This window comes from Phascolarctos cinereus, unplaced genomic scaffold, assembly GCF_003287225.1.
Source record: "Phascolarctos cinereus isolate Bilbo 61053 unplaced genomic scaffold, phaCin_HiC Scaffold_3;HRSCAF=262, whole genome shotgun sequence".
Lineage (NCBI taxonomy): Eukaryota > Metazoa > Chordata > Mammalia > Diprotodontia > Phascolarctidae > Phascolarctos > Phascolarctos cinereus.
In genome coordinates this window covers 234,519,348-234,543,745 of record NW_027555736.1, presented here as the reverse complement: position 1 = coordinate 234,543,745, position 24,398 = coordinate 234,519,348, and the positions used below count along the sequence as shown (strand labels likewise).

Here is a 24,398-nt window from a genome sequence, read left to right as displayed (position 1 = left end):
ATGGTACTGGGGGAAACTATGGTGATGTAAAAATCAAATATAGCAATAAAACTTATTTTTAAAAAGATACCTCCTCCCAATAAAGCATGATACTGTCAGACAACTAGCAGTTGTTTAGGAAATGAAAGGGGAAAATATTAGATGAGCATATGGACCTAAGCTGATATAAAAGAGAAGACAATGGAATTGTAGCGTCTTCAAGTTTCCAGACTGGGAATTTTGGCATGAGTTAGGGGTAGAAAAAACAAAATTTCTTCTAAGAATTGTGATTAAGCCTGAGTTTGTACTCAATTCATTTTCCCGCAAAATCATTCTTTTAGATAAGGCAAATAATAAATGCTTGTTGAATGAAGAAATTTCCTTTCATACTTAAATACAGAATGATATAACCACAGTCAAGAAAATTCTGCAGCCACCCTTAAAATATACTTCTAGTCTTTCAATGCCATTTACTTAAGTTTCTTTAATTAACCTTCTGGGCCTGGGAGGAAAAAGTAATTATAATCAAGTGTGTTTTCGTGTTTATTAACTTTCAGTGGTCTGCTTTCTTTACTAATTCAGTAGAAAGAATACAGAACTTAGAGTCACAAGATCTAGGTTAGAGTTCTGACACTCACTTGCTACTTTTGTGACTTTCAGTAAGTTACTGAGGGATGGGTCTCCAAACATCAGTATCTTTACCTGTAAAATGAGTTCTAGTTATGGTGGCACACGCTTATAATCTCTGCTAATAGAGAGGCTTTGGCTGGTGGATTGCTTGAATACAACACTTATGAGCTGCAGTGGGCTAAGCCAACTGGATGCCTACACCGAAGTCTGAGACCAATATTGTAAGACTCCAGGAAGCAGGGAGGCATCAGGCTGCCATAGAAGATCCAGGTTAGAAAACGATTAAGTCAAAGCTCTGATCAGTAGCAGTAGGGTTGACTTCATCAGTGGCCACTGTACCTTCTGCCTGGGTGAGATAGGAAGATCCAGTCCCCCCCCCCAAAAAAAAAGATAAAACAAATGAGTGCTGGATTAGATTACCTGAGGTCTGGCTAAAGATCTAATTTAATGGTTTTCTAAGGAGCTCACCATTTATTTCTGAGGAATTACTCACAAAATAGTCTTCTTTAAAGTTTTAAAATATGTTTTAATAACATCCTCTGCTTTATTTCTTAGTTTCATTGCAACTCATATAGCACTTGCTCTAATTTTCCTGATCATTATAAAAATAAGGCTTTTTATATTTTTTGTTTCTCTGTTTTAGCCTTGAGGCCAAACCACTTCTGGGAAGTCCCCCTGAACATATTTTTTTGGTTTTCCACTTGTATCTTTTTTTTTTCTGGCAAGGCAATTGGGGTTAAGTGACTTGCCCAGGGTCACACAGTTTGTAAGTGTCAAGTCTCTGAGGCTTCATTTGAACTCAGGTCCTCCTGACTCCAGGGTTGGTGCTCTATCCACTGTGCCACCTAGCCGCCACAAAGAAATATCTTAACTAGTATCTCTCCAGGAACTAACTGTGTTAGCTCCCCTGATTTGCAGCTCCCTTTCAAGATTTCTTAGCAAGATTTCCTTTGCAGCTCTCCTGCAGGGATCAAATATCCTGCTTTCTTAGCCCCAGTCTCTCCTTTTATGAAGCCAATCTTTTAAAGAAGCAAATGTTAGTTTCAAGGGAAAATGGTGGATGGTTGTGTTTTCTGAACTATACTCAGATATATGTACATATATGATAGCTATATATAAAACTATATATGCGTACATGTATGTATATATTTTGTCAGAAATAACGGGATTTATAAGAGGTTTTTATTTGGTTGGTTGCAAGCACTTGAATTTGTCTACTTTGGGAAAGTTCTTGGGTAAGAAGTGATTACTGAAGCATAGCATAGATACATATATGTATATATGTGTGTATACACATGCACACATTATGTATAATTTTTAAAACCTGTTTTATTGATAGAGGAACTCCTTGCACTCACACAGATTTTAATCATCTTCACCTTTCCACCACTTGCTATACTTTATTCTGCTCTTTGTATCAGGAACGATTGCTTTAGACCAATCAGAACCTGGCAACTGCCAATTAGGGAAAAAAATGGTGACCAATAGTGTAAGAAGTGTAAGAAGAAAGGGAGCTGTTGGCTTTTAAAATTTTTTTTAGTACAAGGAAATTTATAAGGGCGTGTACACTTGTCTATAGAACTATAATCAAGTCATTATTAATAATGCCTCTAATCCTCAGGCAACCCTTTTCAACTAACTCAGGATCTCAAATTGTCAGAATAACTGGGGAAGAGGGAACACGGAGAGAGGGTGACAAGAAAAGAAAGGGGGAAAAGGAAAGGAAGCGTGGGCAGTACTCTACAGACCCCAGGGAAGTGATAACAGCACGTTTTTTCCCATGACTCGACCCTGCAAACAGCCCCGTTTTATCAACTTGATTACCGATGGGTTACGCATTGCGCTCCTGGCCGGCGCTGATTGTTTCATTTGCCCCAACCCACGGCCTCTCACAGTAGGTGCTAGTTATCCTGGAATCAATCAGTGGCGCGTACTCCTAGGCGCCGCGGGACCTGAGCCCACGAGCCAAGCCTGTGATGATATATTGCGGCTTCGCTTGATGGACACCCACCGGTCCCCATCGCACTCCCCGATTCCAAAACTGACTGAAAGACCCAGGGTCTTGCTGATTTCGAGTCCACTCTTTACCCTAATGGAAGAGGAACCATACCTCGAGATTTACTTAGATCGGTGCATGAATCAGGTGAGTGGGCGGCAAACTCGACTTCCTTCTCCCAAGCCTGTTGTAAAGAACTGTCGGATGACCTGCGCTCCTAGCTAGCACTGGCCTCCGGCGCTGGCTGGGTTGGTCCTTGCAGATTGCATTGTTTTGAGGGGGCTACTGAGTTTGTCCTGCGCTCAGGCACTGGAGCTGGGTAGGGATGCCGTGGGAATTGTCCTTTCCCCTCCTCTTCCGAGTCCCAAGTTAGCCTCGTTTCTGTCCAGCAGGGACAAAAGTTAGAACGTTTATGAAACTGCAAAAGGAGGGAGGCCAACTAATCTCACCGCCCTTTGTGAACCACGACATTTCATTTTCTGTGAAGGAATTGAGTGTTCCTTACAGCAGTTTTCTCCAGTCACTATCTCCAGAAATGCTAGCCACCATAACTTAGTCATTGTCTGAGAAGCTTCAGTACTTAAGAGGCAATTTGGGGGTGGTGATGGGGAGATAGCTTTGTACATTTTCTGTTTAGAGATGCTTTAGCTCTTCCTTCCCTTTGCCACAACAAAGAAAAACCAACCAGTTTAGTAGAAAAGGGAATTTTAAAAAAATCTCAAAACTAACAAACTAGTTCTCTGATACACTCTGAAAGTAGGAATGTTTTTTGTCCTGTTATCTCTCACTAACAGAATTTTTTTTTTAAATCTGCACTGGCTTTTGCTTATATTTGTATTTATGTGAGCCCTGAAAGAGTACACTCTATTTGGCTTCTCTACATTCTAAACAGTGATTCTTATCCTAAGGTCTGTGTACCTTTTAAAAATTTTTTTGATAACTATTTCAGTATGGTTGGTTTTCTCTTAATCCTATGTATTTTTTTTAATTCATTTTAAAACAGTATTCTGACAAGGTGTCCAAAGGCTTCACCAGACTGCCCACCATAACACACAAAAAAGGTTACAAATCTCTGTTAGAGAAATGTAATCTTAAGACACTTTGGTACATGGTTGTTTTTTCAATCATTTAATTTGAGGAATATAATAAAATGTTTTCCTTTATTATGCACAGATCAACAGTGGTTGTTAAATTCTATATGTACACTAATAATTACTTTGGAAATGGCAGTTGGTTTGCCAATGCAAGGGAGGCATTTGGTTTTGCAAGTGTTGGAAACTGGGAGTAGTTGGTTCCCCCCCCCTTAACGGAGCTGCATTTTCTTAACTTTAAATGGCATTAGACTAATACCTGAGGTCCCTTCTGAATCTAGAATGTCAATATTTAAAGTGTATTGAAAACCTACAATTAAGAGGTTCTTAACCTTTTTTGTTTCATGGACCTCTTTGGCAGTTGGGTGAAACCAGTGGACCCTGTCTTAGAACAATGTTTTTTAGATGCATAAAGTAAAATATTGCAAAGGAAATTGATTAGATTGAAAAAGGTTATCAAAATACTTAAAAAAACAAATTCACAAAACCCTAGGTAGAACTCCCTCCTGTTGTAATCAAGGAATGTTAATTGTAGTAGGTGCCTGTCCTTAATTAAAGATGTTATATTATGATGTAACACACTGAATTTTGTTGTTGCTGTTTTTTCCTCCCTCTACAAAAAAAAAATCAAACAATTAATAGGATGAGCTTGCCTCTACCAGCTCTCATCTCTTCAGCCCTATTGTGCCATATGATTCATACTTGCACACCTCATCTAATCAAGAGACTATTGCTTCTCCTCTTGAACCTTCCAAAGAACCTTCTACTGATCTTTCATCTGTAGACCTTAGCTTCCTGCCAGACGAACTTAACCAAGAAAACACAGAACAGACTCTCACCGAAGGGAAACCAGGAGTAGAAGGAAACCATGAAATACAAGGAGCTCCATCTAGGGTACAGTCACTAAATGAGAAGGATAGTGGTGGCATTTGCACAGATGATTTCAGCTTGTCAAATTCTGGTTTGAACCCACTATCAGATGGAAATTCAACTTTGCCTTCTCCAGAGAATTCTAGCTCTGGCTTCTTTCCTTTGACATCCATGACTCCCCTGATGCCAGTGACCCCTGTTTCAGAAGGCTCTGGAATAGTTCCCCAATTACAGTAAGTCTTTTAATGTGTTTACTATCCCATATACATATTATACATTGTCTTACAGGACACTAATTCCTATTTTAAGATGAAAACAGTAAGAATAGCAAGCCTAGGTCCAATGGTTCTTCTAGTAATGGTTCATGACTTTAGGCAATAATAAATACTATTTGGTTGTACTTCACATTTGTAAAATGGAGCAGTAATTGTTGGCTACTAGGTAGAGAATTAACAATAGGTAGATTTATATAGGATATTAATTAAGGTTTGCAAAGCACTTTATATAACTCACAACGACACTGTGAGGTAGTGGCTATTATCCTATTTTTAAAGATGAGGCTGAGAGAGGCAAAGAGACTTGCCCCAGGCACATAGTTAAGTGGGATTCAAACTGGGATCTTCCAGCTCCCAAGTTCATCTGACTATCCACCAAGCCAAGAATTGATGTGATCTGTGTTATATGGCACAATGAAAAGAGTGCTGGATATGAAGTCAGCAGCTCTTTTTGTGGGGGCAAAGAATTGGAAATGGAGGGGATGCCCATCAATTGGGGAATGGTTGAACAAGTTGTGGTATATGAATGTAATGGAATGCTGTTGTGCTATAAGAAATGATGACTTCAGAAAAACCTGGAAAGACTTGTATGGACTGCTGCTGAGTGAAGTGAGCAGAACCAGGAGAACGTTGTACACAGTAACAGTCACACTGTGCAATGACTAGCTTCGACAGACTTGGCTCTTCTCACCAATGCAAGGATCTAAGACATCTCCAAAAGTCTCATAATGAAACATACTATTTGCTCTTTTTTTTTTCCTTCTCTTCTGTTTTGTTTCTTCTTTCTTGTGGTTCCTACTATTGGTTATAATTCTTACTTACAACATCACTAATGTGAAAATAGGTTCAATGTGAATGTACCTATATCAAATTGCATACTGTCTCAGGGTGAGGGGAGAGGGAGGGATAGGGAGAAAATTTGGAACTCAAAATCTGATGGAATTGAATGCTGAAAGCTAAAAATAAATTAATAAAAAAACCATTTAGCAAATTCATGAATTAAAGCTGTTTGTGTCCTAAAGGAAAATCATTTTAAAAAACAGTGTACCTTCTTTTCTTTTTTACTTAATAGTATTTTACCTTTTTTTCCCAAGTACATGTACAGATAGTTTTCAACATTCATCTTTGTAAGATATTGAGCTCCAAATTTTTCTCCCTCCCTTCCCTCCCCAAGACAGCAAGCAATCCTATATAGGTTATATATACAGTCATGTTAAACATATCTATACATTAGTCATGTTGTAAAAGAAGACTCAGAACAAAAGGGAAAAACAACAAGAAAGGAAAAAAACAAAACAAAAAGTTAAAATGGTACGTTTCGATCTGCATTTAGACTCCATAGTTCTTTCTCTCAGTGTGGTGAACATTTTCCATTATGAGTCCCTTGGAATTGTCTTGGATCATTGCATTGCTCAGAAGAGCTAAGTCTATCATACTTGATCATAGGACAATGTTGCTGTTACTATGTACAATGTTTGCCTGATTTTGATCACTTCACTTGACATCAGGTCATGTTAAGTCTTTATAGGTTTTTCTGAAATCTGCCTGCTTATTTCTTATAGAGCAATAGTAGAATGTACTTTCAATGTAGTGAGCTGGTCATTGCGTTTAGAAGTAGCTCTTACTGGAGAGAAAAGCCATGAAATCCAAAGAATTCAACCAGAGATTGAAGTGGGGTTTTTTTGTTTTTTAGTGCTTTTTAAAAAAATGTATGCTATTCAGAGACTCTGTGTGTAGGTTCAATATTTCACATCTTGAATAATTCTTTTAAAAAACACTTAAAACAAAAGGGGGGAAGTTGTCAGGAACTTTACAGATACTATTTCATTTGATCCTCACAATAATTCTGTGAGCTGCTTTTATGATCCCCATTAAACAGATGAGGAAAATGAGGCAGACAGTGGTTAAGTGACTTGACCAGCATCATGCAGCTAGTAAGTGTCCGAGGTCATAGTTGAACTAGTCTTCATGACTCCAGGCCCAGTGCTCTATTCACTACACCAACTTAAGTATTAAGTACTTCCTTTATGAAAGAAATAACTAAATGTTTATGACCTGTCACAAGGAGTAATCTTGAAGTTATCAGTTTATAAAATTACTTTAAAATAGTTTTTTTTGCTTTTTTGCTTTTTGCTGTTTTTAACTTGACAATTACCATTTTTAAAAAAATTTTTCTAGGAATATAGTATCCACTGTAAACCTGGCTTGTAAATTAGATTTGAAGAAAATAGCTTTGCAAGCTAAAAATGCAGAATATAACCCAAAGGTAAGAATTTTCAGAATCCTTAACAAATGCTAATAGATTCTCGCATGTTTTGTCTTTCTGCCTAAGACTGTACCACCAAATCTTCTTGTAGGCTGTTTTTGCTTTTGAAACAGAGGAATTAAGTCATTAAAGTTTTTTGGAAAAAAATTTTTTTAGATGGATTGTTCAAATGCATATTTTTCTATGGGTAAATCTTTATAAGCCTTTCTTGATATGTTAATAAGATGAGCGATTCTTAAAAGTTCACATCTTCTAGTTGTTAAAACTATTTGTGAATGTGTAACGAAGTACTGACTTTCTTAATATTATTCAATTTAATATCATTCCTGGAAATAGAAATGAATAATCATAGAACTGAGGAGCAAGAAAGGACTTCAAAGATTACCTAGTCTAAGCTACTTAATCTTTCTGATTGGGGGATGGGAGGAGAGGTTCTCCATGATATCTGGGTAACTCCCATCATTCCCAAATTTTAGAGGGTCTTTTGGAGGAGTTAATTTCTAGAAATGTAAAATTCTGAAACTCTTCAGCTTACCACTTCACATTTTAAATTTAAAATTATAGCTTTTGTGGGTTCTGCCAAGACCTTACTTTTCATAGATCAAGAATCATTGCTTATCGAAGATTTTTCAGCAGATGATAATGGCAGCTTAAATACAAATACCAAAGCTTGTAGTTCTAAGTTGATTCTGATCTTAATAGGAAAATGTCTTTTTGGTCTTTCTAGCGGAGCTTAATTGATTTCTATCCAAACCAACTTAGTCTACCAGTCAGTAAATTATAAATTCATGTTCAGAATGAAAAGAAAAATCTAAATTTTGAATATAGGAAGGCCAGACAGACTCACTCAGAGTCTAGTCATGTTAGGATTCTGTCAGCATTTTAATAATGTCCCACTTTTCCCCCTCCAATTTAATACTGTGTCCTTGAATGTTTTACCATTTGTATCGCTGGCTTTATCTCATCAATCTCACAATAGACTTCACTACAGGGCCATGACCACAAGAGAATATTTGGGAACATTGCCCAATGAGGATACCTGGACCCCAGCTGAAAACCACTGTTCCTATGCCACACTCCTAGTAACTTGAGTATTGAAAAAACACTTGGCTGCAGTCTGATTAAAGCAGCTATGTGTACCTAGCAGCCTCAAATTGCTGCTTGGGAAACTAAATTGGTGAAGACAAGTAGGGAAGGAGAGAAGGAGCATGTTTCTCACAAGTTTCAGAGTTTCTATGTCCCTTATATATAGGTATCTGGTCAAGCAACCAGATAAAACTATTGCTGAGTGAAATTAGAGGAAAGAATTGAGAGGCATAGTATACTAAATATGGGAAATAACTGTCCTACTCTATGCTGTCCTAGTTGGACCTTTTTTTTTTGGGGGGGGGAGCGGGTGAAGTATTGTCATCTATTCTATGTACTACATTTTCCAGAGGACTTTAATAAGTTGGTTCTCAAGTCTATGCCATACAGAATTCAGCCAAGATGGCTGCATGAATGGAGGGCCCAATTCACTAACTTCTAATCTGGAAAAAGACTAAAATTCACACTAGACTGATTAACCGTCAAGAAATCCAATAAGAAACTACAATAAGTTACTTCAACCCAAGAACTGTGCAGTAAGTCAGTTAGTATGGGCAATAGAGAAGGAGGCTGCCTACCAAAGCTAGAGGCAGCTCAGGCAAATAAGCCCATAGCCTCTTAGCACAACCAAAGGAAGGCCAGAGAAACATGCAGCCTTCAAGGCTCTTTTCAGAGGCAAGAAAAGTGTAAGGACTCCTCCAAGAAAGCCCCGCAGTGATGGTGAACATATAGTGGGGAGCACCTTGGACTGAGGCAATGAAGGGTTCAAGATTTCCAGAATCTTTTCCTAAGAGAGGACAGTATTCTAAACCTCAGAGGTCCACAGGGGCTTAACCCTTTCCAGAGGCAAGCTTAACCTCTTCCCGGGAGAGGTCAATGCAGAAATCCAGGCAACTTGGGGCAAAACCAAGCAAGGCTAACCACTCCCACTGGAAAGGGCAGCAAGGGCGGAGCCTGTCCCTAGCATAAAACCCCAGTTCAAGAACTAAAGCTGGAGAGATGAGTAAACCAGAAATTAAAAATTGTTACCAATCTGGAGAGAAACAGTATCACTGCAAAAAGGATTAAAGGAGAAAATAGGTTTTCTACAGGAATTCTATTAATTACAAGAAGAAATGAAGCAAGAGTTTTAAAACAACATCAAAGTTCTTAAGGAAATAATTGGTAGGTGAATAAATAAATAATAAAATGGATTTTTATTCCAGAAGTAGATTCCGTAAAAACTAGGACAGGCCAGACTGAAATAAATGACTGAGATAAGGAAAAGTTAGGACAAAATCAAAAAGATCAACAAAATAAAATGTAAGGCATTTGATATTTAAAAGAAAAAAAAATGCTGACCTAATTTAGAAATCATTGGACTCCCTGAAAACAAAGTTTTGTTTGTAAAGACTGTACCGTATGTGGAATGATTGAAAGAATTTGATGCTTAGCCTGGCGATGGGAAGATCTAGAGGAAAATGACAATCTCCCTTAAGTATTTCAAGAACTTGTGTGAAAGAAGAATTTGATTTATTCTGTTTAACCTTAGAAAGCAAAACTAGAAGGAGGAAATGGGTAGAAGTTGCAGTGAGGTAGACTTACACTTGATATAAGGAAAGCTTCCTGAGCATTATAGCTGTCCGAGAGAGTAATGGGCTGCCTTAAAGCAGTGGATTCTCCTTAACAGGTGCTTTTAAGTGAAGCCTACTTGTCTACTTATCAGGATATTATAGGAGATCCTAATGAATAGTAGATACAGGGTAGATGAAATAGCCTTTGAGCTCTCTTCCAACTATTGAGATTCTATGGTTCTTTGCCTATCTCTCTATTTTTATAAGCCCTATAATTATTTTTGAAGCTTCATTAGTACAACATTCTTATATTTCATCTCTGCTTAACTTCATTCTTTGCTTCATGTTGTAACTTAAACTGTATCCAATAAGTTTTGCAAATTAGCTTTTATAGGAGCAGAAAACTGGAAAGGCATAAAGTGATCAGCCTAAATTCATAATTACTATTGATCTCAGAAAACTGGTGAAGAATTTCCCATGTGTAAATGGACTGCTTTAGGTATTGGGGATATAAAGTTGTAAATAAAACTATAAACCAAGCTTTCAAGGCTTATCAGCTCATGGAAAGGAAAGGCACAAACACAGATAATTATAGTACAGGGGACAGTATAAGTTCATAGGAAAAGGCTGACTTGCTACAAGAAATGTGAGAAGGAAGAAAATACTTTCACCATGGAGATTGTCATGGAAAACATACAGAGGAGGTGGTTGTAATTTGTCCTTTGCCCTCAAAGAGGACCATGACATCAGGAAGATGAAGCCAGGCCTTGCAAGTGAATTGGATTTAAGTGAGGGAGGGTTGTGCAAAGTCACCAGCCTCACTTTCTCCTCTGGAGCCTTTTGGGTCCAGTGGCAAGATATAGATTGGGATAATTGGAGATGGCCCAGCACTGAGGAGGTATAGTATGTCATTGGACTCCTGAGGAAATTCCACTGGCAGGGCTGTTAGGAGAACTGATTCCAGGCATGGGAAATGTCACAACCAAGGGCACAGATGGGAGAAGGCAGAACTACTAAGAACTCAAAGTCATGCCTTGTCAACTATTTGTGCATCAGTAATATTATCATAATATATCAAGGGTAATCAGTACGTAATTATTACTATGTAGCCATGTAGTGGGTTGACTGCTACACTGGAGTAAGGAGGAGAAGGCTAGTAATTCTCTCTTTCTGGTCCTTACTTTTGTGTAGGTCGGGTTACTACTTCCTAGCCACTCCTTCTGTCCTACCCTTTGGATGTGGTTTTTCCTCTCTAACTTAGCTTTGCCCCTTTGGAGTATGGTATGGTTTTCTCTTCTAGCCAACTGTGGAGGAGAAACAATGGGAAAATATAGTGATCTAGTTGCTACCTCCCATGCCAGTAACTACTTACAACTCTTTCTCTACCACTACAACTCTCCCCAGTAAAATTGTTGACCAATTTACCCAGAAGAGATATGAGGCCTGCTCTGGGAAATTGCAATAGAGTGAATCAAAAATTCTTCTTTGTTCACAATGCACCCCCATGCCAAGGAATGTTTCCTGCAGCAGCTAAAAGAATCTTTCTAGCTAACTTTGAAGCATTTACTCTCTATCACTCCCTGTTTCATATGAGTAATGAAACACATAGATCAGCAATAGTTGACCACATTTATCTTAGAGAACCCAGTTTACTTTTTTATTTTTTATTTTATTTTTTTTAAGGCAATTGGGGCTAAGTGACTTGCCCAGGGTCACACAGCTAGTAAGTATCAAGTATTTGGTCTGAGGCTGTATTTGAACTCAGGTCTTCCTGACTTCAGGGCCAGTACTCTATCCACTGCACCACCTAGCTGCCCCGAGAACCCAGTTTAAAACAACAACAAAACAGACTATTGGGAAATGGAGATTGAGGAACAGACAAATAGAGCGGGGAGGGGGATGGAATGGGAGAGAAGAGAAGACATATCACTAGTCCTGTTTTCAGTAGCATGGACTGTTCCATCTTTTCTTGCCATCACAGTATCTGGTCTTCCAGGTGATTCCTTATGCTACAGCAGTCACTGCTGCAGGGGGCAGATCCTTTTCTTTCTCAGTATGTTTGCAGGAATCTACGGGTATCATCCCCCAGGCCATACCCACTCTTATGTCCTCCCCAGACGCCAGAGCTCCCTCTACCCATTTGACATGCTTGCCTCTAGCTCTACAATCTCCAGTTTTGTGCCTTTCATAAGCTTCTACCCTTCCCCTCAGTCTTTTTTCAGTCATGTCCAGCTCTTCACGACTCCTTTTAGGGTTTTCTTGGCACTGAACTAGCAAGTTAGTCTCCTAAAGGGGAAAATACATCTCTTCTTAGTATTCTAGGTATAGCTGTGAGGGGTTGCAACTTCTAATGCTACACTCACAAGTCACTATCTAATGTGTTTCCCAGCATTGACCAGTTGACACAAATTAGCTTTTATAAAAAAGATTTTTTTAACAAGAATGTATGACAAGGATAGTTAACAAAAGTATCACCCCAACCCTTATACACACACACACACACACACACACACACACACACACACACACACACACGCACACAGTCACTGGGGAGAATAGTTTCAAACTACTTTAACAAAGGTAGTAAGATATATCTAGGGAAGTTAAGGTGTGTGTTATTTTGCTTCTGAGAGTTCTTTTCTCCCTTGGTATGATCCTTAACAAAGTGGCTTTAGTGTGAGATGTTGACGATGGATGAGTCACTCCCTCTGCTCAGTTAGGATGGCTCCTTGCAGGGCTAAGTTGTCTTGAGTGTGATGGGCTATTCTATTACTAGGTCTGGTCAAGAAGGTCACTCAGTTGTGATACTACCTTCTCACTGGATTTGCTGCTCCTACCAGTTTTGGTAGAAACAATGAATCTGATGACTCTTCCATTCTCCCTGGGTACCTCATGCTCTACTCTACTCTCGTAATGCTTCTTCATCTAATATCAGGAAAGAATGAATATAAAAGAAATAAACAATGGTGGTCAAGGTGGGGATCAGCAGCCATTGCTCCTTCCCTTACCTTCATGCTTTAAGTAGCTGTTGTGGAAAGGAAGTATCTCGGGTTCTAGCTCCAGTTGTTATAACTAACAAGATATTTTGTGCCATGATACATTTTATCAGATGAGAATGCTTATTTTATTGTTATAGAATCAATCAAATCAAAGGTGTAAAATAGGTATTTACGATTCCTAGATGCTTCTATTGATTAATCAAAGGTTTAAACTAGGTATGAACAACCTAGTTAAAATATTTTTCAATTAATAAGCATTTATGTTATCTCCCTCCTATATCCCTCTCCCCATTGAAAGTGGGAGGGGAAAGGAAATAAAACCTTTGTAAATGTGCATAATATGTGTGTAATCAAGAAAAATGAATTTCTGCAATGGCTGCATCAAAACCACATGTCTCATTTTGCATCTTGAGTCCATCTCTTCATCAGGAGGTAATAAATATACTTTATCATTGGTACTCTGGAATCATGGATGGTCATTACGTTGATCACAGTTCTTAAGTATTTAAAAGTTATTTGTCTCTGCAGTGTTATTGCACAAATTATTTTCCTGATTCTATTTTACTATTTCGTATATTCCAAGTTTATTCTGAAACCATCTCTTTCGTCAATAGTATTCCATTACAATCATATAACATAATTTATTAAACAGGGATTTAAATTAAATTTAAATTGGGTGCCCCAATTGCTAGGCACCCTCTTATTTGCCACCACAAAAAGAGTTATTACAAATGTTTTTGTACATGTGGGTTCTTTTCTTCTTTCTTCTCTATGGAAGAGCATACACAATAACTATTTTTTTGGGTATGGTTCCAAACTACTTTCCAGAACTAGACCAGTTCAAGCTCTACCCACAGTGCATTACTGTGCCTCTTTTCCCACAGCCCCTTAGCATTTGTCTATTTCTGATTTTGTCACTTTTGTTAATTTGATGGGTATGAAGTAGAACTTTTAGAGTAGCTTTAATTTTCATTACTAAACTACTTATATCTTAAATTTCTTTCTTTGAGAATTGCCTGGAACAGTTTAATTCAGGGGTGAGGAACCTGAGGCCTCGAGGCCACATGTGGCCTTCTAGGTCCTTGGGTGGGGCCTTTTGACTGAGTACAAGTTTTACAAAACAAATCCTTTTATGAAGGGGATTTGTTCTCCAAAGTTTGGATTCAGTCAAAGGGCCACACTTGAGGACCTACAGAGGCCACATGTAGCCTTGAGGTGGCAGGTTCCCTACCCCTGATTTAATTATACAACTTTGGAAGGAGTGAAGTACTTTTATGACAAAAAATATTAGAAATGGCTGAAAGAATTACACATCTTTTGGCCTGTGTATATCAGAGAAGGAGATTGTAGCAACGGCTTGAAGAGTTGAGCTTTGGGAACATTTAAGGAGCCAGTCCCTTGGACCTATAACCAGAAGGTAGTGGCATGGGAGGAAATGGGGAAGTGAGTCCAGAGGAAACATTATACAATTTCCTTCTCCTCCCCCTAACAACTATGTCTGAGAAGACTAGACAAATATCAATGTATCCAGCCAGGAGCTGAGAGAAAGCAAACTAGACCCATCAACAAGAACAAAAAAATCTCCTTCAGAGAGTATGACCTCTTCAGGGTGAAGAGAAAGACATGTTCAGAACCCTACAAGGGCATCCAGCCATCAAGGCTAAGCAGGAAGGTACATCCTCCTAAGGTGAACTTCACTGGGATTCTAAAAGGAAAGAGAAGGACTTCCGGAAATCGGGAGCTGTGAAATGCCCCTTTGCCACAGATGTTCCCTAAGTTTGAACCTATTTTCCCCTTCCCTCTATGCTTGGGGGGGAAATCCATTGCAGACATTTAGGGTGATTTTGTATCAAAACCCCCCCCCTCCTCTCTCCCTCTCTCCTCTCTCCCTCTCTCCCTCTCTCCTCTCTCCCTCTCTCCCTCTCTCCTCTCTCCCTCTCTCCCTCTCTCCCTCTCTCTCTCTCTCCTCTCTCCCTCTCTCTCTCTCTCTCTCCCTCTCTCCTCTCTTCTCTCCCCCTCTCCCCCTCGGCAATTAGGGTTAAGTGCCTTCCCCAGGGTCACACAGCTAGTAAGTGTATACCCTTTTCTACAACCTAATTACATCTGGCTGGCTAGTAATCAAAAAAGAGCATACCAGATAGGGATGCACATTACTGTTACAAATCTACCCCCTAGAATTCTAAGGGAACAAGCAGTCGCTTGCCCTCTGGGACTCTGGCCTACCAGTCCAAGTGACAGTTTGGAAGTATCCCACAAGGGGTATATTACATTTCCCTTCTCACTATTAGGAAGGAAAAAACTCTCGGGGCAAGGGTACGAAGTACCCTTTTGTATATGTAAACTGGGTTCTGGCTCTGTCTCCTGAGTCATCAGTCTTCTAGCTCCTTAGCCAATCAGAAGATTTCTCATTAGCTCCCCAGTCACTGATGACCAAGGGTAGGTTCCCCCAGCCTCCGGATTAGAAACACGTGGTAAATGCTGAAAATATTTTCTGTATTGCAGAACAAAAGACAAGTCCAAGCATACATCAATGCCTGGGCCCTTATTGGTCAGTCCTTCCATTTTATACACATACACACCTTGTGCACTTATATTCTATCTCCCAAAAGAATGTAAGCTCCTTGTGGATAAGGACTTTTTCATAATTGTCTTTGTATCTATAGGGTCTAGCATGGTGCTTGGCATGTACTAGGTCCTTAATTAAATTTAATTAATTAAATTAAAGAATTATTAAGAATGTATTCAAAAGGAGAATTTAAACATCTGTTTAAAATTGGAAAGATGAGGGAAATGGCATAAATTTAAAGTTTGGGTCCCTAAGCAAAATTTTGCTAGTGAAATATTCTCTTTTTCCCTCGTACTCCAGCCACCAACCTAATGGTTTTCAATATCGCAAAAACTCCATGGAAAGTAGTTAGACTTGCGCAAAAAGAGACCAAGCCTTACATACTATACCTAGAGCTAGAAAAATTGGCATCTAAGACAAAGGACTAATTCCACTGGGACCATAGATAATCACTCAGTGCCCAAAAAGACTAAAGGCTTAGACACCATACCTACCACTGAAAGGACTGACCAAGGTTATTTTTAGGCCTCCATGTTCAGTGTATAGGATACCATCTGGATCATCATCCCCAGACATCGTGGTTTACAGCTGCAGAGCTGGTAGCATGTATGAGCTTAGCATGATTGCTGGGGACTTGGGTCTCTCACTTGAACTTCTGGTCACTCCCAGTTCTCAGTTTGGAGAGCTTTTCATTAATGCTGCCCCTCTGTCACAAGACATTAGAGGATAGAAGCCTCAGTTAATTGATACTTTCTGCCTCGAGTCTAGAATGATACTTCCTATTCCCCTAACAATTGTTTCAGCGTTGCTATCTCCCAAGGCAAAAACCTGTGTCTAGTCCCCCATTATCCCTATCCAATTCAATGTTATACTTTCCCAGTCCCTTTCTTCTTCAGACTTCTCTTTCCATGAAGCCCTGTGAAATCCCTACTCTTTCCATCTTGTGTTCATGGAAAACTTACTCTCTGTAGAAGAACTTTATTCCCTGGCCACTCTTCAGAGCTGGTGCTATTCATTCACGTTCCTGGACACACTTATTCAGGAAGCAGAACAGGTTTGATCCTTGTTCCCCACTGCCACTTCCAGATTTTTTCTTCTTTCACCATTACTTGCCTGCTTCTCCTTCCTTGAGGTTTACTTCACCTGTCTAGTAGCCCCTTATTTTTGCAATGTATGAAACTCTCTCTATTTACTGTTTTTTTTCCCCTCTGCCTAAAAATGTAGCAGGTTACATATATTTTTACATAGCAATCCTTGTGATATTGTTAATTGTGTGTGGATTGTTACTTTTTCCAGCTCTCATGAGTATGGGAGAAATGGAGTTGAGCCATACCCTAGTGATGGGGAGGTTTCAGGTATGATAATTCTGGTCCCAGGCTTCGGTGGATATGGCTGTAATTAACAAGTACAGTAAGCAATAAGGAAACAGATCTTTGGAGAAGAAAAACTGGTTGTTCCAGGTACTAGCAATAAGTATAGAATAAGCTCCTTCCCTTTTCCAAAGGGAGGGGAAACAGGAAGAAATAATTCAATAGTTTAGTAGGGATGTGAGCTTTGAGCTAAAATCACTCAGTATTATTAAGAGCCTACTACGTGCCAGGCACTGTGCCAAGCTGGTGATACGAAGGTGGTCTCCCAAGAGGTTCACAGTCTATTGGGGAGGTGACATGAAAATACATACAAATAAGCTATACACAGGAGAAATTGGTGACAGTCAACAGAGAGAAGGCCTAGGGAGGAAGAGAGCAAAAGCTTCCATCTGTGGTCTTATCCAACATTCCCACCAGTTCTCAGCCAGATGGTTACTCCTCAGCTCCTTAACGCTGTTGTCCACAACAGCTACCCAATATCAAATCCAGAGGAAAAGGCAGGGGAGAAGGCCCTAGAGATTGCACCCACCATGTTGTCGTCCTTTTGCCTCCCTCCTCCATGTGGCAAGATGGATTCTCTTCCTTTTTCTCTTTCCCAGAGTTCCCATCTCCAAACTCAAATGTTGCTGTTTCTGTGATCTCTGGCTAAAAATTTGTTGTGTTTCCATAGATCCTTTGGAGAATCCTTAGTTCTCTTGCACTGATGTGCAAGGTAGGAAGTGAAGAGTTAGGCAAACATGTTTAGGTATGCTCCATTCTTAAAAGGAGGGGAAAAAAACACTTTCCTCTACCACCTCCTCAAACTCCCATACTATAACTCTTCTTTTTGATATCAAACTACCAAAAAAAGAAAAAAAAATGTTAGGCTCACTGGCTCACCATTCATTTGCTTCCCAACCCTTTGCTTGACTTCTGAGCCCGATTCAACTAAAACTCATTTTTGTTTTGAACTGTTCGTTTCAAAGTTACCAGGGATCTCTTAACTGTCTAACTTGATAGGCTGTTTTCTGTTCTCATCTCTCTGAACCTCTCTGCTGCTTTTGATACTGGATACTTCTGGATATGTTCTCTCCTTGGCTTTTGTGACACAGCCCTCTCTCTCCTGGTTCTCTTACTTGTCTGATCCTTTTCATTCTCCTTTGCTGAGCGTTGTCTTGGGCCTACTCCTCTTCTTTGCTTATACTCTCTCTCTTTATTGATCTTTCCGCTTACCTTGTCATCAGTTCTCATGAGTTCAAGTATTACCCTTTTGCAGATGATTCCCAGATCTATATATCTCACTCGTCCCAGATGTTCTACTAGCATCTCAAATTCCAACATGTCCAAAGCACAATTCATTCTCTTACCTCACACACTTACCACCAGCCTAATCTTAACCTTCCTCCGACTTCCATATTTCTGCGTAGGATACCAATCTCTTCTGTCACTTGGGTTCATAACCTCAAAATAATCCTTAATTCTTTGCCTTCACTTTCAATATCTAATCATTGAAGTTGTATTATTTCTCCCTCAGTGTCTTCTCTCATAGCTATCCCACCCTGGTACAGGCTCTTATCACCTCTTGATTAGGTTAATGTGACAGCATCCTAATTTCAGTGCCTTTCCTCTTCAATTACTCCTCTACATGACAGCCAAAGTAATATTCCTAAGGCTCAGGTCTAACCATATTTTTCCTTTTTGCTTTTGTTTTTAATTTATTGTTTATTTTTAACATTCTTTTAAAATTTTGAGTTCCAAATTCTCTCCCTCCCTACTACACCTACTGAGAAGACAAGCAATATATCAATTATACATGTGAAACCGTGCAATATATATTTCCATATTATCCACATTTCCCTCAAAAAGCAAGAAAAATTTAAAAAGTGAGAAAATTCTCTCATTTTGCAATCGGAGTTTATTATGTCTCTCTCTGGAGATGGATAGCATTTTTTAATCATGAGTGGGACTGTCTTGGATCGTTGTATTTATTGATCTGAGTAGCCAAGCCTTTCAAAGTTGACCATCATCACAACATTGCTGTTACTCAGCACAATGATTTCCTGGTTCTTCTCACTTCACACTGCATCAGTTCATATAGTTCTTGCCATGTTTTTCTAACACCCCCTCCCTCATCATTTCTTATAGCACAGTAGTACTCCATCACAATCATATGTCCAACTTGTTCACCTGTTCCTCAATTCATGAACATCCCTTTGATTTCCAACTCTGTCACCACAAAAAGAGCTGCTATTAATATTTTTGTACATATAGGTCCTTTTCCTTTTCTTCAATCTCTTTAAGATACTGACTTAGTAGTAGTATTGCTGGGTCAAAGGGCATGCACAGTTTTATAGCCCTTTTTATAGCTTAGTTCCAAAATGTTCTCCAGAACGTTGGACTAGTTCACATTCCACCAGCAATTTATTAGTGTACTTATGTTTCCCTCAACCCCTCCAGCATGTGTCATTTCTGATAGGTGTGAGGTGATACCTCAGAGTTTTTTAATTTGCCTTTCTCTAGTCGGTAGTGATTTAGAGCATTTTTTCAAATGACTATAGATAGCTTTGGTTTCTTTTTCTGAAAACTGCCTGTTCGATTCCTTTGATTAATTATTATTTGGAGAATGGCTCTTATTTTTATAAATCTGACTCAGTTCTACACTCGATATATATTTGAGAAATGAAGACTTTATCAGAAACTTGCTGTAAGAAATGTTGATATTACTGTATTTTTTTAGCAATGCAATTTCCCCAATTATCTCTTTTCATTAAGTCTGTTTTTACTTTTGCTTTGACATCATGATTGCTACCCCAGCCTTTCTTACTTCAGCTGAAATGTATTAGATTCTGTTCCAGCCCTTTATTTTAAGTGCATGTGTGTCTTTCTCCTTCAAGAATGTTTCTTGTACATATTGTTGGATTCTGGTTTCTAATCCATTCTGCTCTCCACTTCCATTTTATGGGTAAGCTTGTCCCACTCACATTCACAGTTATGCTTACTATGTATTTCCCTCCACCCCATTTTCTTCTGTTTCTTCTTCTTTCTCTCTTTTTATCCTGTCCCTCCTCAAAATTCTCTTTTGCTTTTAAACACTGACTCCTTTAATCTGTCCTCCCTTTTACTATCCACCTTCCTTTCTCTTATCCCCTTCCCCACCTATTTCCCTACTAGGTAAATTACACTTCTATGCACAACTGAGTGTGTGTGTGTGTGTGTGTGTGTGTGTTTGCACGTGCATGTGCACATTCTTCCCTCTTTGAATCAATTCCAATAACAGTAGGTTTAAGCATTGCCAACTACCACCTCTCATTTCCCCCTCCATTGTAAAAGCTCTTTCTATGCCTCTTTTGTGTAAGAAATTTTCCCCATTCTACCTCTCCCTTCCCCCTTCTCTCACTGCATCCCTGTTTCTTACTGCTCTATTTTTTTAGAGATCATTCCAACATAATCGACTCACCCATGCCCTCTGTCTACGTAAACTCCTTTTAACTGCCCTAATAATGATAAAGTCCTTAAGAGTTACATGGGAGCAGATAGGTGCCATAGTGGATAGAGCACCAGCCCTGAAGTCAGGAGGACCTAAATTCAAATCTGGCCTCAGACCAAACACATAACACTTACTATCTATGTGACCCTGGGCGAGTCACTTAACCCCAATTGCCTAAAAATAATTAAAAAAATTTAAAATAAAAATTAAAAAGAAGAGTTACATGGATCATCTTCCCATGTAATGGAAGTTTAATTTTATTGAGTCCCTTATGATTACTCTTTCACATTTACCTTTTTATGCTTCTCTTTAATCTTGTGTTTAAATGTCAGTTTTTCCATTCAGCTCTGGTCTTTTCATCAGGAATGCTTGAAAGTCCTTTATTTCATTAAATATGCATTTCCCTTGAAGGATTATACTCAGTTTTGCTGGGTTGGTGATTCTTGGTTGTAATCCTAGTTCCTTTGCCTTCCAAAATATTATATTCCAAGCCCTCCACTCCTTTAATGTGAAAGCACTAAATCTTTTGTGATTTTGCCATGGCTCTATGATGTTTGAATTTTTTCTTTCTGGCTGCTTAAAGTATTTTTTCTTTCTGACCTGGGAGCTTTGGAATTTGGCTATAATATTCCTGGGAGTTTTCATTCGAGGATCTCTTTCAGGAGGTGACTGGTGGATTATTTCCATTGCTATCCATCCCTTTGGATCTAAGATAACAGGACAGTTTTCCTTGCTAATTTCTTGAAATATGATGTCCAGGCTCTCTGATCATTTCAGTCAAACTGTATTACTTGATTTCCAGACTGCTGAGCTTTACTGTCTGTCCTGCTACATCCATCTAAGAGAAACTGGACTTTTCCATTTGCCATACAGCTGCACCTTCCTCTATGTGCTGTGTCCTCTTATTAGCATATGAGCTCCTTGAGAACATGGACTGTTCTATTTGTATCTACAGCACATAGGTTAATACTTCGTACACATTTAGTGATTAATAAAGGCTTTTAAAATCATTCCTTCATGAAGCTGGAGAAAAGAGGAAAATCTTGCCCTTGTCAAGATATTAGGAGACGCTCCATTTTCTGAAGCTAAGGCACAGCAAGCAAGCTGTGCCCTGAACTTGGCATAACAGCAATTCTTTATGGTCACACTCTGGCATATAATTATTATATTGCTTTGACCAGCACCAGGTATTCTCTGAGCTCAGACAAGCTCAGACAAGTACCCATGTTCTGGTTATAAAACCTTGCTATGAATCAAACTTGTCTCATCGTTGCTATTACCTCTCATTGTCAGGGTACAGCTCCCTGTGGAGCCGTTGGTAGATGTATTGCGATCCCCCCACTAAAGGCAGAGCTCCGGCACGCGTGTCCTTGCTTGCAAACCGTTTCCTTCACTTTGCAATTAAACTTCTGTTTGATTCCTGACTCTCCTGTCTCTAGCCTGGTCTGTTCAGCTCTGGCCATCCACAGGTTAGAGACCAGCTCTTCTAGTTGACATTAATGGGCGGTAGTGGTGGGATTGGACACAGAGCTAGGCCATTGGACTCTCCTACTGGAGATTTATTTCTACGGAGTCTGGCCCCCTTCTCATCTGGTGAGTCCTCTGCCCTTATCCCTGCTCCAGTCCTCCAAGCTCCCACCTTGATGGAGCTTACCATTCTTTAGAGGAAAACTCTGGGGGCCCTGATTCATCTCAGATCTCTCTGGTAAGGATATCCTTTGTGCATGCTCTGTTCCCCAAATCTGCTTGCACTGTTTGGCCTTGACCTCCACAGGCCAGGAGGTTCTTACCTGCTCTGCTCCAGCTCTGTTCCCCTCCCCATCCCCCAGAGAGTGTTGGATTAGCTCTGTGCCTTTTTTAAACCAGTAAACATGTGCTCAGCTACAGACTGTGACTGTGCATTTTGTCAGAACTATTTGTGTCTGTTTGTATCTGTCTTGTTGTTTTGTCTGTATTTGTCTTTGTAAAATGTAAAATGTCTATGTTGTGTTTGTGTTGTTTGCACATTCTATTACCTTGAAAGATGTAAAATGCTACCAGCCAGAAAAACTTCTAAGGACTGTAGCCAGAGGGTTTAGAACTCTGGGAAAGATTAATGACCTTTCATAGCTGAAGCAATTGTCCCAGTAAGCATGACTAACTCCCACTTTAGGCTTTCTGAGGGAGATTAGGTTATAAGAAAAGAGAGAAAAAAATCTGTAAAACACTTTTTTCCTGTCATTTTAGCTTTGGCTACATTGGAGTTATAGAAATAAAGTCACATAATTGAAGTTTGTGGAACTACTAAAAACATTTTAGCAGATTAAGGAGTTTGAAGATTAATCATTTTAAAATTGCAGGGGGAAACTGCTGGGACTTTGGGGTAATTCCAGGAATTCACTCCTTTCTGAAGTATCTTAGTAAGTTTTGGGGTACCACTCTATAGAATTTGTTTTAACGCAAAATAAGAATTAAATTCTAAAAGTTTTTAATAAAAAGCGAATGGCAAGTAAAAAAAGTAGTAGCAAGATTAACAGCTTCATTATTCTATGTCAATAAAGGAAGGCAGCTAGTTTGGAAGTAATCATAGGGTGAAGAAAAAAAAATAGATAAGCAGTTTGCACCTTATAGCAACCTCTTGTTAATCCTTCCTTGACCTTTCAGACCAAGAAAAGAGAAAAGATTGCTTAAACCAAAGAGATTCCTGTGATTCCCCCAGGTCAGAGACCCTCTGCCCAGTAACCCCTCTCATCTCAGATCAGACTCCCAAATGCAGGTGTTAAAAAAAAATGCTGGAAAAATGCGGGGAAACTTGAATTACATTCCAGTTGCAGAAATTTTTTAGCTGTGTAATCTTAGGCAAGTTATCTTGTCCCTATTTGCCCCAGTTTCCTGATCTGTAAAGAGAAAAATAATAATGGTACCTACCTCCCAGGGTTGATTTGAGGATCAAAGAAATATAATGATTGTAAAGTACTTGACACAGTGACTGGCATAAGCTGAACATTATATTATTATTATTTCTCTAATTGAAAGTAATTGCTCCATGCCTGATAACTCTAAAGTGGTTTCAAAAGTAATAAGTTTGAGGGGCAGCTAGGTGGCACGGTGTACAGAGCACCAGGCCTGGAGTCAGGAGGACCTGAGTTCAAATCTGGCCTCAGGCCAGACACTTGACACTTACTAGCTGAGTGACCTTGGGCAAGTCACTTAACCCCAATTGCCTCACAAAAAAAAAAGTCAAAACAAAAGTAATAAGATCAATGATTTTTATATGTGATAATCTGGAAGTGCAATTGATGTCATCTGAAGTTTGTGTTATTACTGTATTTCTAAATTCTCTTATATTATGAGATTTGAGAGACCATTGTAATAGAAATGCTATTAGACAAAACAGCTTTTTAATCTGGATACTGTTACACATGAATTGGGCTTTTAAATGGATGTGATAAAAAGATATTTGAAAATTGTTAAATATTTAATGAGATATATTGTGTTATAAAACAGTAATATATAATAGCAAATTTTTATTTGAAATTCTTGGCTATTATGAAAGTGTATCGAGTGGTTTAAAGATATAGCTTTAACAAATTAATGAATCAACTATCAGGTATTTGCTACCTGTCTGAAGCCCCAGAATATGAGTAGTTTTAATTTATAAGTAAAAGATAAATGAAATGTTAACTGTTACGGAAACATCAGGAAAGATATTCAAGCCCTAGATTGTGGTTAGTGAAATTTTGCCATTTAAAGTGAGACTGCCTGGAACTGTAATTTATTCTTGTTTTGAGCTTTGGGTACAGGGATAGTTGTCTAAATTGTCATGAAGCCAATAGTAGAAAATTGCATGTGCTGCAGTCTGGGAACTGTTAAAGGTGGATGTCTGTGCCTGGGAAAAGTTTTGGGAATGACCTTGGCACAGCCTAGGTAAGATCCTCCTCACGCTATTTCTTTTTTTTTTTTCGGCTAGGCAATGGGGTTAAGTGACTTACCCAGGGTCACACAGCTAGTAAGTGTAATGTGTCTGAAGCCAGATTTGAATTCGGCTCCTCCTGAATCCAGGGCCAGTGCTCTATCTACTGCACCACCTAGCTGCCTCTACTCTATTTCTCCATTGTGCTATTTCCTTTCTAAAAAGGGCAATTCCCACTTGGTTAGTCTTGAACCTTGCTTTTAACACCCTGTGATTACATGATTGGCTGTCAGAGATGACTCACACCTCAAATCAAACAGAGCTAAGGAAGTTTCCCCCCGTTATGATATCTGACGTTG

The 24,398-nt window shown here is 39.1% G+C and overlaps 1 protein-coding gene across 1 annotated transcript in view; it reads left to right on the top strand.

Annotated features, from left to right (window-relative positions):
- Window positions 1-2,389: 2,389 nt before the first annotated feature.
- The window catches only part of TBPL2 (TATA-box binding protein like 2), a 77,050-nt gene continuing 55,041 nt past the window's right edge, over window positions 2,390-24,398 (top strand). The window contains exons 1-3 of the mRNA XM_020986156.2: window positions 2,390-2,752; window positions 4,339-4,799; window positions 7,020-7,107. Coding sequence (XP_020841815.2) covers window positions 2,390-2,752; window positions 4,339-4,799; window positions 7,020-7,107 — 912 coding nt within the window. The remainder of the gene's footprint in view (window positions 2,753-4,338; window positions 4,800-7,019; window positions 7,108-24,398) is intronic.